This window comes from Tasmannia lanceolata, unplaced genomic scaffold (genome assembly GCF_043159265.1).
Source record: "Tasmannia lanceolata isolate RefF3 unplaced genomic scaffold, GAP_Taslan_0.1 ptg000019l, whole genome shotgun sequence".
In the NCBI taxonomy this organism is placed as follows: domain Eukaryota; kingdom Viridiplantae; phylum Streptophyta; class Magnoliopsida; order Canellales; family Winteraceae; genus Tasmannia; species Tasmannia lanceolata.
The window spans coordinates 4,636,988-4,651,274 of NW_027518696.1; the positions used below are offsets into that span (position 1 = coordinate 4,636,988).

Genomic DNA, 14,287 nt, shown 5'->3' on the forward strand with positions numbered 1-14,287 from the left:
ATTTGGTGTGAAACGCACACCAAACCAAAGTTTTTTTTAAAAAAAAAATCTATCCCTTCTTCCTACTTTTGATAATGGCACCCCTCCCTCTATCACTGTTTTGATGGGCTGTGGAGGTTCATATGATTGTCAATAGAACTAACTACCAAAGTTGGTAGCAATTACCCATAAAAAAAAAAAAGTTGGTAGCAATCCTCGGTCGATCTCCACCGTACATATTAGAGTGTACGGAGTTGATCTTGCGCCTTGATATAACACAGCCAATTATATGAAATTGATGTGATTTGGATGATTCATTTTGGTGGGCCCCATTAAAATGTTGCCATAACCTAAGTGTTCGATCGTGACCATTTGACGGTTCGGTGTTAGAATATGCGGGATCTCACCTTTGGATTGGGTTGAGATCTTACCGTTGGATTGTCTTGATGGCAGTTCAAAGGAGTTAACCTAGAGTGATTAAAGAAAGTAGTTTGGATTAGGAAAATTCTATCACTATCTCTTTCTACAATTACTCTTCACTATCTATGTTTATCCCTCTGAGTGTTTTTATATAAATAGATATTAGGGCTATTTGTGATTTATGCAAGGCATTCAAGATTAGTTAAATCATCCTAAATTTATCATTAAGTTAGTGTGGAACCATCATAATTGAAGGGTAGTGAGTATGTTTCATATGTGTCTTTATCACATGATAAGTAAATAAAATATAAGCTAAGTTTTTCAATTCTACATTGCACTAAACTTGTTTTGTCCCCCTCCTTTTTACCCGATAAGAAGATGTCATCAATAAGGCCAAAATGATATTTCCACCCCCTTTTCCCAGCTTTTGTCCCTAAAAACAAATACTTTTTCACTTCCCTTTTTTGTCGTCTCTTTCTTGGTGCTGCTAAGAAAAGGTGTCAGTATCATGGATGTCCTATCCTCTCGTTCGTCTATGAAAAAGTGAAATACCAATATAACCCATTTTTCTCCATTATTTACCTTAAATCACACGGGTCCCACCAAAATAATAAGGTTAAAATGGTCATTTCGACTTTTCACGCCAAACATGCGTAGTCTCTGGACTCTGGTCCCCACTCGCACCACTACCACTCACGTCCCATCATTTTGATAATGACACTCCTTACTTCGTTGACACTTCATCACCTTCTCATTTTAAAATGAAGGGTTCCTCTCCAACGGGAAAAAAAAAAGCTCTGTTTTTTTTCTCTCCTCTCCATGAAAGCTTGTTCTGAAACAAAATGGAGGTTTCATCAGAAAAAGATTTCTGGGACAGAATTATAGAGCTTACAAAGGGTGCGCAGGATAAGGACAGTGACCCCCACTTATGGGCAATTCAGTTATCTTCTACCTTGAATTCAGTGGGTCTTTCTCTACCTTCTATAGAGCTTTCTCACATTTTAGTTTCCCATATTTGTTGGGAAAATAACGTTCCCACCGCATGGAAATACCTCGAAAAGGCGGTAGCTGTGAAGATCGTTCCTCCTATGCTTGTCCTTGCTTTGCTTTCTTTGAGGTTTGCACAATTTTTTCTCTCTCTATTGTTCTATTTTTTTTATTTTTATTTTTATTTTTGATGTTTTGGTGGTGTGGGTTTGGTTAATTTTTTGGTTTTTGATCTGGGTTTCATGTGTATTTTATATTTGTTGTGTTTGGAGGGATGAATTTGGAGTTTTTGATTGAGTTTTTTTTTTTTTTTTTGGTGGGTTTGGTGGTTATTATTTGTTTCTTTGATTTATACTTTGGTCATGAGAAGTTGTTGATTTCAATGTATGGCTGTTTTTGTTCTGTTTGGACGAAAAGGAAAGCCGAATCTTTTTGGAATTTAGAGAGTGGGTGTTTTTTTTTAACTTTTAACTTTTTGTTTTTTGTGGAGATTGAAAGTGAATTAATGTGGGCTTATCTTTCGGTTTTCTATTAAAGCAATATGTCTACCTTTTCCTGTGCTCGTCTATATGATATTCGATTTTTTTACGCTATTTTTAGCCCTTCTATGCTAGTTTTTTTAGTAAAATTTTTAAGAATCAGAGTCCTTGAATCTAGGTCACAAAACACTCCTTTCCTCCTGGCTGAGAAAACTCGCAAAACCTTACAACTTGTAACCATAATATGTAGCTTATATATCAATGTCACTATGTTAAGGGGCCGTTTGGATACGCAGATTTTAGAATCCGGGATTTCTTCAAAATTGTAGCTAAGAGACAAGAGAAGAAGCGGACCAGCCGTTGTTTTTGACTCGTTTTTTACTTCTCGCCCTTCTTTCCGTCAGCAAGAGAGTAAGCAAGAGAGTAGCAGATCCTCCCATATTTCCAGGTTTTAGAAATCTCATGATGCAGGAGAGATTTCTAGTTTTGTAATTCGATCTATCCTGTAATCAGTGTATGCACCCTAAAAAATGTCATTCTTTTTTGTTAGTGCTACCTTTTTTATTGACACATTAAGGTTCATTTTGTCTGAGATCTGTTTTTCTACAGGGTGATTCCAAGTCGACGTTTCCAGCCTGCAGCATATAGACTCTATATGGAACTCCTTAAGAGGCACTCATTTTCATTTGCATCTCAAATTAATGGACCGAATTTTCAAAAGTGAGGTTAAATTTTATTTTATTATTGTTTTGTGAAAAATTAAGCATTAGTTGTCCATTGCTTGTCATTTTATTTTGCTTTTCATATTGTGATCTATGATATGTAAAATGCCTGTCAATAATATATGCTCATACCCAGTGTTTGATTGTAATATGTATATGTTATAAATTGTTTCATTAATTGTTCTTTGTTTCATTATTGGATGGATTCACCAATTGTTGTGGACTTTATGATAATATTATCTTGTGGAGTTTTAAGATTACGTATTGGGTTGAAAGGCTGGATTAATGTGAGATATTACAATAATGAGCCAGAAATGCAATTAATTACACCGTCTGTTTGCATTTCCAATAGATAACATTAGGGATAATTAGTTGGGGAGAATTCTAGAATGTTAGTCTTCAGTCTAATTTTGAGAAGCTTATTATTGTGTGTCCACCTGCAAAACCTGAATAAATTTATGTTTAAGAACTCATATTTGATCAACAACTCACCCAAGGAAAAAATTATGTTGCATTGATGACACAGGGCTGAAAGACGTAAATTTCAAAACTGGTTATTGCATGGTCAACCAAAGGGCTTTTTTAGTCATTTTCCTCATTGTAGGGGTATTTATATCCTTTTATTTCAATAGGACTAGTATAAATAAGGGATCTCTTGTCATTTTACTCAGCTTTTACAGAATTTGAATTGGAAAGTTGGGGATTTTTTGTTTTCTGCTTGGTGAGAATCCCAGCAGTGACATTTTCATCCCAAGAGCTTCTAAGATTAGATCTTTGGTTGACTATTCTGTATCTCCTTCGCTCCAGCTCAACCTCTTCAATTGCTTCTGTCGCGAGGTCTCAGGCATCTTCATGCGAGAGAGTATCTTTTGTGAGCGGACATGGTTTGGATTTGACCCTGCAAGGGAACATAATCCATTGGCACTTGCAGTGAGATTTCAGCGTTTTGATTTGGTTTGAGTCATCTAATGAAAATTTGGTTGTTGTGAGGAGTGTTTGTCATTTCACAAAAAATAAGAACGGAAAACAAACAAGTGGTTATTTATCAAAAAAGAAACCAGTGGTTAACCTGGTTGTCAACACGACATTTGCCATCCCTGCATGATGCATAAACTAAAATGTGTGACAAAATGCGTTGTGCTACATCTCTCTTCAAACATTGTTAAGGTTCTCCTTTCATAGTGAGTTGCTCTATTTGTAGATTATTAGCTTTTCACTTAAAGTATTTATCTTGTCCCTTCTTTTTCTAATTATATCTCATGTATATTGTGTCCTTCTTAGCTGTAACAATTCCTGACAGTTTGTTTTATGCAGGATTATGATGTCTATTGATGATGTTCTTCATCTCTCCCAAACATTTGGAATTCAGGCTTGTGAACCTGGGGTTCTAGTAGTTGAGTTTGTTTTTTCCATTGTATGGCAGCTACTTGATGCAACATTAGATGATGAAGGGTTGCAGGAATTGACCCCGGAAAAGAAGTCCCGATGGGCAACCAGGTCTCAAGATATGGAAATAGATGTTGAAGATAAGTTCAATGAGAAAAGAATGGAATATCATGAAAAAGTACAGAAATTGAATACAGTGACAGCTATTGAACTTATTGGACAATTTCTACAACATAAAACAACTTCAAGGCTTCTTTACTTGGCGTGCCAAAACATGTAAGAGAGGCTTATCTGCTAACATGTTCTTTGTGCATGACTTTTAGAACCCAATGTTATTTGGTTAGGTAGATATTAATTGCTCCGTCTTTTCATTCTTAGTTTCATACCATGTATTGAGATCTTAACGGGATTTATTCATATGGTATTTAGTGTGTGAACGAACATACAATAACACCAATCGACACAATCTGATTAGATTCCCAAACAGTCACTCCATCACATAATTCAATTGAAATGATTTGGTAGGAGGATGCCTTCACAATCTTGAAATTGTTTATAAGTGACAGTGAAGAACGACCTTACAAAGCTTTCTTCCCATCGCAAATATCTAAAGTACATTTTTCCATGTATAGCAATTTTATTTATATTTTTCTGTGTTTTAACTAAGGTTTTAAATTTCGAACGAAATCCGAATTTTCAGGTTTCGGTCGAGAACGAAACCGAAATCGGCTTTACCCGAAATGGTATAAAATTTCGGCCGAAATTTAAAGGATTTCACACAAAAAGAAGTTTTTTTATTGTTAAATAATACTTTCCCGAAATTTCAGCCGAAAATTTCGATTTCGGTTTCGGTGAGGACCGAAATCACTCCCGAAACCGAAATTTAAAACCTTGGTTTTAACTTAATGACTCTTGATTGCAACATTACTATTTATCTTTCTGTATCCAGCTTGAATTAATTGGATCCTATTCTTTTATGGGATTTGCTAGCGTCCATCACAGAACGCATTTCGCGGATGGCCTGTTGCATGTGAGAGCAGCCACCTCGTGAATGAAGACAAAATCTGCTAAAAGTGAGCCTGTGTGGGTGCTCCCACATGCAACAGGCCATCTGCGAAATGCCTTCTGCGATGGACGCCACCAAATCCCTTCTTTTATACTGTAAATTTATCCGATTCCCCATGCTCTTGGATATACTTCTCTTGTGATGAATTTAATAGATGAACCAACCATGTGTAGGTTGTAAGTCTATTTGATTTGCCTATTTCACTGGCACTTGGTTCACAATTCTAGTGACAGTGTGGAGCCATGGCTCATACGAGTTTCGTGTTTCCATCCAGGGTTGTTAGATTGTACATGTGAGGTGTGGCTAGTGTTTTCTGGCCCTTTTGGGCATCAAGGACTCAAGGTGCGTGGAGGTTAACGAAGGGATCATGGGACTGTTGGTGGCTGATTTTGTTGGAGAATTGATGGTTCTTGTCGATGGTGAGAGAACAAAACAGTGTTGCTTCAAGGCGTGATATCACTTTCCTTAAGACAAAATCCGCCCCCACCAGAAGTGTGCAAAAGGGATCCGCGAACTGCCTTCAAGATACAATGAAGCCTAGTAGGAAAATCCTACTAATGCTTGATGACGCCTCGCACAAGCGAAATCAAACCCGAAATGCCCTTCAGAAATTTCAAGCCTTAGAGAAATTTCCAAATACTATTTCTGCAAAATAACAGTATCTAGAACAGTAAAAAGAATAAGACAATATGTAAAAGACTTGGGGAAGTTTGAAAGAAAATAGAAGTGTGAATTGGATCTGTCGCACTACAAAGTTGCCAATTCATTTCTGTGTTGAAATGACAGAGATCTGCTCTTTTTTATAGAGCCTCGGGTGTCTTTTCAGTGTGAAAAGCACCTTTACAGGGCAACTTTTCAGATTGGTTTGAATTTTGACCGTTAGATCGAACCTGTTCGCAATTCAACGGTCCTGATCGATCCTGGAGTGACTGTTGGTTTGAGTAAAACCTCCCTCCAACCCCGCAACCACTAGATCAATCATCTACGGTGCGGATCGCAACCCTTGGGCTCTTGACCGTTAGGAGGATGGGACACAACCAACGGATCACACCCGTTGACTGTTGGAGCGCACTGGGCCCACTGGACCGACCATTCGGCCCGACTACCCAAGAAGTGCAAAGTGCGCCTAAAAAAGTGCCAATAAAGCGCCCTACTGCCCACCACGCGGTGGCTTTACCAACTTGAAAGGCAATAGGTGTCTTTTGTCCAGCTTATGTTATTGCCAATGAGAAAAGAAATTACTAGCTTTGTAACTATTCAACTTGACCTATATGGTTTACTTTTTAAAAGTAAATGCGGGATATCATGCTCTCTCTCTCTCTCTCTCTCTCTCTCTCTCTCTCTCTCTCTCTCTCTCTCTCATAGAACCACAAGTGAGGTGAAACACCACAATTAGCCCTCATTTATGCCCCCTACTCAAAACATAAACCAATAGCCTTTTTTTTCCAACTAAAATAACCTTTAAACAAGAGAAAAGACCAACTAAACTCAAATGGAAAAGAAGTTTACTCTAATGCCACTCAAGGGTCACGTGGGCCCTTTGGTGGGCCATGGCCTCCACGCATATGAATCCTTGGTGGGCCTTGGCTCTGGCATGTATCACTTTTGTTGTATTTTTCTTTTCTTTGAATCTTTCTTCTTTTGCATATGGTTGTAGTCAGACTGTGCCTCATCTTGACATGGAACTTGTTATCCACAGTGAGCTACAATTTGAAGATATTTTTTATTGTTAATATTTGTGCTACATTTTAGGCCCTTGCACTGGGGAGGTTTCATTCAGCGGTTACAGCTGATTGGAAGAAACTCATCTGCATTGAGGAATTCAACTATATCTCCAGAGACTCTACTGCACTTGGTATCGTCATATACACCTAAAAGCAGCGATCTAAAATGCAAACCCAGTCAACACCAAGAATTGCATTCAGATGTTGGTGATCACAATTATGGAGCTAGTTGTTCTGTACTTTGGATTCCTTTAGATATGTTTCTCGAAGATTGTATGGATGGATCACAAGTTGCGGCCTCGTGTGCCATTGAGATTCTTACTGGTAATTACATTCTAGAGTCACATAGTATAATCTCGTCTTCTCATATCTCAATCTTGTACCTTGTAGCATCTGAAATAAGAAAAATGCTTGACATGAATATGAGTTTAGTTTTGTGCCAGTGTCTCATGGAGAATTGATGGTTTTTTCCATTTTCTACAGGTTTGATAAAGGCTCTTCAAGCAGTTAATAGGACCTCCTGGCATGATACTTTTTTTTGTGTTTGGATGGCATCTCTTCGGCTTGTTCAGAGGGCAAGAATCTTTCAAACTAGATTCCACTTTTTCTGTTGACATTGACAGGAGTTGAGTAAATATGTTTTTTAAATACAGACAATGATATTTCCTTTGTTATTTTCTTCATACATAGGAAAGGGATCCCATTGAGGGTCCGGCACCTCGGCTTGACACACGGTTATGCATTTTACTGTCTATTACAACACTTTCAATTGCTGATATTATTGAGGAAGAGGAAGTTGCACTGATTAATGAAGCGGAACGCAAATCCAGTAATCAACCGAAAGAGAAACTAGTGGCGGGGAAGCGCCGTAAGGATTTAGTGTCATGCTTACAAATACTGGGTGATTACGAGGGCTTGCTCACTCCTCCACAATCTGTTATTTCTGCCGCCAATCAGGCAGCTGCAAAAGCCACCATGTTTGTTTCAGGCCTCAATATTGGAAGTGGGTACTTTGAATGCGACGTGCCGCTAAAATGTTGTAAGCAATATTCTGCAATTCCAAAATCTATTTTTCATAACTTATTTTTTCTTTGTTTTTGTCATTTATATTATGTTAATGAGGCTGTATAATAAAATATTAGATCCTGGTACAGTGATGCCCTTCTTTGAGTCATATAGGCAAAGATTCTTAATCTTAAATACCTCCTTGCAGCTGGAAATTTGCGGCATCTTATTGTTGAGGCTTGCATTGCGCGAAATCTATTGGACACATCAGCATACTTTTGGCCAGGTTATGTGAATGGACACATCAACCAGATCCCCCACATTGTTCCTGGCCAAGTGCCTAGTTGGTCAACATTAATGAAAGGGGCCCCGTTAACCCCATTGTTGATAAATGCTTTGGTGACAACTCCTGCTTCAAGGTATGATGGCATTCTGCCTCTCAAAAATTCATTGAGCCCATGGGCTATAACGATGGATGCGTTTTTTAGAATCTCGACATTTTTTTTTTTTTGAAATGGCAGAATGATTTCATTAAAAAGGAAGAGGGCCGAGATGGACCCCAACCAAAAATACAAAGCGAAATACAACAAAAACCAAAAAGAAAAAATAGACAATAAAATTCTCAAGGAGGAAGGAAGTCAAACCACTCCAAGTCTAACCTCCTAACCCCACTCCTAGCCAAAGAATCCACTCCCCATTAGCGGACCTCCGACCATGATTAAAACAAAAGATGAGTCCTCAATAAAATCATCAATTTCATCAAAAATTGAAGAAAATCTCCAAGGAGGAGACACCAACCCCTTCAACCATATTATCGCATTCCAAGAGTCTCCCTCCACAGTAGTGTTATCCATGCTATCTCTATCAAGCCTTTTTATGCCATGATAAACCGCCATCACCTCTACCTCCGAGGCATCACAAACTCCAGAAGGGCTGGAAGAAGCCCATACAACTTCCCCACAAGCATCTCGACACAATCCACCAGCTTCGGCAGGGCCGGCCCGGGTTCCCGAAACTCGTCCCATCAAAGTTAAATTTGAACATGTCAATTGGAGGAGCCTCCCATCTCTGCACGGTTCAAGGCCGAAACTCCTAACTAAAACAAACAACCCTCCAACCCTCCCATACGTCAAAAGCCGATACAAAACGAAAAGCCGGTAAACTTCTCGCCCATGAAATAGTGAGGGCGATAATTTTCATATATAGCCAGTACGGAGATTTTGCAACCCCTTCAAAGACACACGAGTTTCTCTCTTTCCATATCACCCACCATGTTGCAAGAAGACACAAATTCCACAATAATTTGCCTTTCTTCTTCCATGGCACAAAGGCCCAATGAAGCATCAACTCCAGAATAGAAAATGGAAAAATCCAACTAATACCAAATCTCAGAAATATCAAACACCAAATCTGACGCGTAAGGGAGCAATGAATGAAGAGATGGCCTACAGATTCACCATCTTTCAACCAAAGGGGGCAATGGTCGACAAGCATCATATTGTATTTTTGCTTGCAAAATCAATATTGTATTTTTGCTTGTATCAAATTTTGTTCTATGAACGTTGTAATCTTCAGGGCCAAGGATCATGGCAAATGTGTTTATTTGAAATGCTGCAATCTCGAGAAACCATATGAGGGTGATACTTGTGCCATTTACTTCTAAATGAATTTTCTCTTTATTGTGGATTTTGATGCCATCTTTCTTTCCTGAAGCGTGGTATATCAGATGCTCTTTTTGTAAATATACCCAGGGCAACACCACTGAATTAAGCTCATGGGTTTGATGGAAGTTTAGCAGAGCTAGAGAAAATGTTTGACGTTGCAGTCAATGGGTCTGATGATGAGAAAGCATCTGCTGCCACCATTCTTTGTGGTGCTTCTCTAATTCGAGGTTGGAATATCCAGGTAATTAAGTGTTGTTGGCACACAAGTTTAGTAGGCTGACGAGACTTGGAAATTCCAAGCCTTGTGTGGCTTCTTAACAAAGCTCTACTTCAATATTTCCACGTCATCTTAGTCTTTTTAGTGCACTGTTCCAAGTACCCTATATGATTCTTGCTGGTGGTCTTGTTGTGAGTAAAACTTCGTATTACTTGCAGGAACATACCGTTCGTTTCATTGTGAAATTGCTCTCACCTCCTGTTCCTCCAGATTATTCTGGGAATGAAAACCATTTGATAAGCTATGCTCCCGTACTGTATATTCTTCTTACAGGAATATCACAGGTCGACTGTGTTCAAGTTTTTTCATTACAAGGCTTGGTAGGTTCTGTTTTTATCAATAAAATTATCGCCATTCAAAAACAAAAAAATCAATGGAGCATTACACATTTCTTCTTATTCTAAGTGGTATTCATGTTTCCATTACCAGGTTCCAGAACTTGCAGGTACACTAATGGCAATCTGCGAGGTTTTTGGGTCCTGTATACCTAATATTTCCTGGGCTCTTCCAACGGGGGAAGAAATTTCCGTTTATGCAGTGTTCTCCACTGCATTTATTCTCCTTTTGAGGTTGTGGAGATTCAATCATTCACCTCTTGAACATTCACGAGGTTGTCAAGTACTCGGAGATGGCGCTCCTGTTGGATCCCAACTAACTCCCGAATACCTTCTATTGCTGCGTAACTCTCAATTAGTATCCTCCTCCAACATTTCCAAATATAGAAATAACACCAAGACATTCTCAAAGAATGCAATTCCCCCATCCATGCATCCCCTTTTTGTCGACTCATTTCCAAAATTGAAAGTTTGGTACCGACAGCATCAAGCTTGTATAGCGTCACCTCTTTCCGGTCTTGTTCATGGCACTCCGGTTCATCAGATCGTAGATGGGCTACTAAACATGATGTTCAGAAAGATGAATAAAGGAGGAAACCAGTCTGTCGCCCCAGTTGGTTCTGGAAGTAGTAGTCTGAGCAGTTCTTCTGGCCCTGGTAGCGAAGATCTCCCTCTAAGACCCAAATTACCTGCTTGGGAAATCCTGGAAGCCGTTCCATCTGTGGTTGATGCTGCTCTTGCTGCGTGTTCCCATGGAAGGCTGTCTCCTCGTGAATTGGCTACAGGTTGGTTGTAATTTTCTTATTAAGTTATAGCCATAGTTTTAAATTTTGCCTGAAATCTGAAATTTCAGTCGAAATATTTTGGTTTTGGTTTGGACTGAAACCGAAAGTGCATTGAATCGGAATAATACAGGATTTCGCCGAAATTTCAACCGAAATTGTTTTTCGCCCTTATTTATAAACTTTCCTCCGAAATGTTAAATATTTTCATAATTTCGGTTGAAATTGCTTAAATACTTTTGACTTGGTATGTCAGGTCTCAAAGATCTCGCTGATTTCCTCCCCGCGTCTTTGGCGACTATTGTAAGCTACTTCACCTCCGAAGTAACACGTGGTGTTTGGAAGCCTGCTTTCATGAATGGAACCGATTGGCCAAGTCCTGCTGCAAATCTGTCCACCGTTGAAGAACATATCAAGAAAATTATAGCTGCCACTGGTGTTGATGTTCCGAGCCTTGTTGCAGGTATTTTTCTTTCTTCTACCAGGATTTAGGCTTTTAAAATAATGGAAAATCAAATGACATTTATATGGAAAATGTACCTATGTACATTTCTAACAGATTTGCACCCTTGCATTATATGGAAACTCCTATTTTCAGACGGTAGTACATATCTTTGCCTTTAAATCCCTAAATACAATTTCAAAAAAAAAATCGTATCATCATACAAAAGAAATCTCCAATTTGCTCCAAATCCTTTGAATTGGTGCCGAATGTTGGTAGTCTAATTTGGGGAAATGGTGGCTCCAAAATCCATTATACTCCTTCTGCATAGGTTCATGTTATTAAGAAAACATTTAAAGGGTTTGGTGGCAATTCACATTTAGGATTGATTATGAGCAATTTGTTCTCCCTTCTTATGACAGACTGATTTTGGTGATTTTGGTGGCAGGAGGAAGCGCTCCAGCGACACTCCCGTTACCCTTAGCAGCCTTTGTGAGCCTCACAATAACATATAAACTCGACAGAGCCTCCGAACGCTTCTTAAACCTGGCCGGTCCAGCCTTGGAGAGCCTTGCAATAGGTTGCCCATGGCCAAGCATGCCAATTGTCGCATCTCTATGGGTTCAAAAAGTGAAGCGATGGAATGACTTCCTTATCTACTCTGCATCTCGGACTGTTTTCCAGCAGAACAGTGATGCTCTAGTTCAGCTCCTCAAGAGTTGTTTCACTGCCACCCTTGGCCTCTCTCCCTCCCCTATTTCCAGTAATGGTGGCATCGGAGGCCTTCTCGGCCATGGCTTTAGTTCCCCTTATGGCGGTGGGTTCTCGCCTGTTGCACCAGGGATTCTCTATTTACGGACATACAGATCAATCAGAGACATTATGTTCGTGACGGAAAAGATTGTTTTTCTTTTGATGATCTCAGTAAAAGAAATAGCCGATAATGGACTAAATAAAGAGAAAATAAACAAGTTGCAAAAGACCAAGTATGGTAAGAAATATGGACAAGTTTCTCTTGGTACAGCTATGACTCGGGCGAAACTTTCCGCTGCAGTCGGGGCATCATTGTTGTGGTTATCAGGTGGTTCTGGTCTGGTTCAGTTTCTATTTGAAGAAACGCTCCCTTCTTGGTTTCTAACGGTGCATGAGGTGGAACAAGGAGAAGGGTGTAAGGGGATGGCAGCCATGTTAAGGGGCTACGCATTGGCATACTTTATGGTGTTTTGTGGGGCATTTGCATGGGGTATAGGCTCGACGTCGGTCTGGAAACGGAGGCCAAGGGTCATCAGTGGGCACATGGAGTTCCTGGCCAGTGCACTTGATGGAAAAATCAGTGTCAGTTGTGATTGGGCTACTTGGCATGCATATGTGTCAGGCTTCGTGGGCCTAATGGTGAGGTGCGTGCCAACATGGGTGATGGAAGTGGATGTAGATGTGCTGAAGAGACTGAGCAGGGGACTGAGGCAGTTGAATGAGGAAGAGCTTGCTCTGGGTTTACTGGGAGCAGGAGGGATTAGCGCAATGGGTGCAGCTGCTGAACTGATAATTACTGGTAGTGAATGATATGCTCATGTAACCTTTTTGTAATGGTGATGCCCTACATCAGCCTTGTACACTATCCGTAGTACGTTTAGCCAGTATTTTATATTATTAGTCTTTCTAGCCATTTGGAAAGGAAAGAGGAAACTAGACAAGTGGGTTTTTTTCTTTTACTTTTTTTTTTTTTGAGAAGATAACTAAGATGCAATAAGAAAATGATTACATTTTTTTTCTCAAAGTAAGGATTTTACTGAAAAACGCAAGAAAACAGCATGGGAATGAAGGTTTTTTTTTTTTTTTTTTTGTTTTGAAAATTGACAATTTATTATGATCGGGATGGGACAAGATGCCCCCCCAAAGGTACAGCAGGGGAATGAGGTGATCCCACAGAGCAAAGAAAAATAAGGAAAAACACACAAGCTACATTCCATTACAATAGAGGTCATCTCCAACAATGACCACCACCCCCAACCAGAACTCCATCCTCCTTTTCTATGGAATATGTGAAGGAGATGCGCAAATTTCGTGAAAGATCTCTAATCTGCAATATTTTCAACAGAATATATGAAGGTAATGGGTAAATTTCTTGACTCTGCGACGAGATATTGGTAAGGTGCCATTGGCTTGGACTTTATGAACTTTAAATGCTAAAGCTCTACCGTCGAATTAATGGTTTTAAATGTTTTTTGTTCACTCTAAAGGCTTCATGAGCTTCACGCTCTAACCCCCTTTGCAACATACTTTTTCTTTTATGGAAAAGAGAGAGTTATAGGAGATGTTTGATATCTACACTTCTCTAGTGTACAAAGCACAACTCTTCTTGCTTTTCTGATAGAGTGATATCATATTTTTTTTTGAAGAAGGGATATCAGATAATCCACTCTTTTGTTATATTTTACGTTTACGATCAAGCCTTTTTTCTTCTAACATTAACAGAAGTACTACGATCAAGCTTATAACTAAGTACTTTGGTCTTAGATCTTCAGAAGTTCTCAAATTTTACACATGGGAAAAACCATCGACACTGATCGCATTAGCAAGGTCTGAGCCATTGCTTGCAGTGTCAAAGACGTCGTCAACTGATGTTGTAACAGTGGTGGAGCGACAATCTATCTTAAGGGCAGCATTAAACCAGTAATGTGCCTCTACCACTGAATTTTTTTTAATTTCTAGCAATTTTTGTTTGAATTTTGTATATGGATCTGCGAAATAAATACACTGTTGAACCTCCATCTTGTCATGTTAATCGATTTAAAACTGTGACTAATTATTATTGTATGGGAGATGGATACATCTGCAGCGGAGAGATCAGGGGCGATGCCACTTGTAAGGAAAGGGGGGCAATTGCCCCCCTTATTTTTTGGAAAAAATATATATATACCTTTATTTTTTAATATTTTTTTATACTTACCCCTTTTTTAAAAATATGCCCCCCTTTCCAATCATCCCTAAGATAGAAAATAAGTTTAAAATTTTAATG

At 39.1% G+C, this 14,287-nt stretch overlaps 1 protein-coding gene across 2 annotated transcripts; it reads left to right on the forward strand.

The window, feature by feature from the left end:
* The first annotated feature begins 1,169 nt into the window (after positions 1–1,169).
* Positions 1,170–12,934, forward strand: LOC143852678 (mediator of RNA polymerase II transcription subunit 33A-like). Of its 2 annotated transcripts, XM_077362211.1 has the most exons (13): positions 1,378–1,516; positions 2,162–2,379; positions 2,475–2,585; positions 3,902–4,249; positions 6,792–7,087; positions 7,247–7,338; positions 7,454–7,802; positions 7,977–8,187; positions 9,559–9,673; positions 9,868–10,029; positions 10,139–10,829; positions 11,083–11,289; positions 11,717–12,934. In XM_077362211.1, exons 3-13 carry the CDS (start codon positions 2,521–2,523, stop codon positions 12,829–12,831), a joined length of 3,651 nt encoding a protein of 1,216 aa, XP_077218326.1. In that variant the 5' UTR covers positions 1,378–1,516; positions 2,162–2,379; positions 2,475–2,520; the 3' UTR covers positions 12,832–12,934. The 2 variants fall into 2 exon arrangements, with proteins under 2 accessions (XP_077218325.1, XP_077218326.1); XM_077362210.1 differs by lacking the exon at positions 2,162–2,379 and having other exon boundaries at positions 1,170–1,516.
* The last annotated feature ends 1,353 nt before the right edge of the window (positions 12,935–14,287 follow it).

Bases quoted from the DNA above. Each gene is read 5' to 3' on its own strand.
- LOC143852678 (XM_077362210.1), top strand. From the start codon at position 1,242: ATGGAGGTTTCATCAGAAAAAGATTTCTGGGACAGAATTATAGAGCTT. The intron at 9,674-9,867 runs GTAATTAAGTGT...TATTACTTGCAG, and splicing joins TTCGAGGTTGGAATATCCAG to GAACATACCGTTCGTTTCAT. The intron at 10,830-11,082 runs GTTGGTTGTAAT...TTGGTATGTCAG, and splicing joins TCCTCGTGAATTGGCTACAG to GTCTCAAAGATCTCGCTGAT.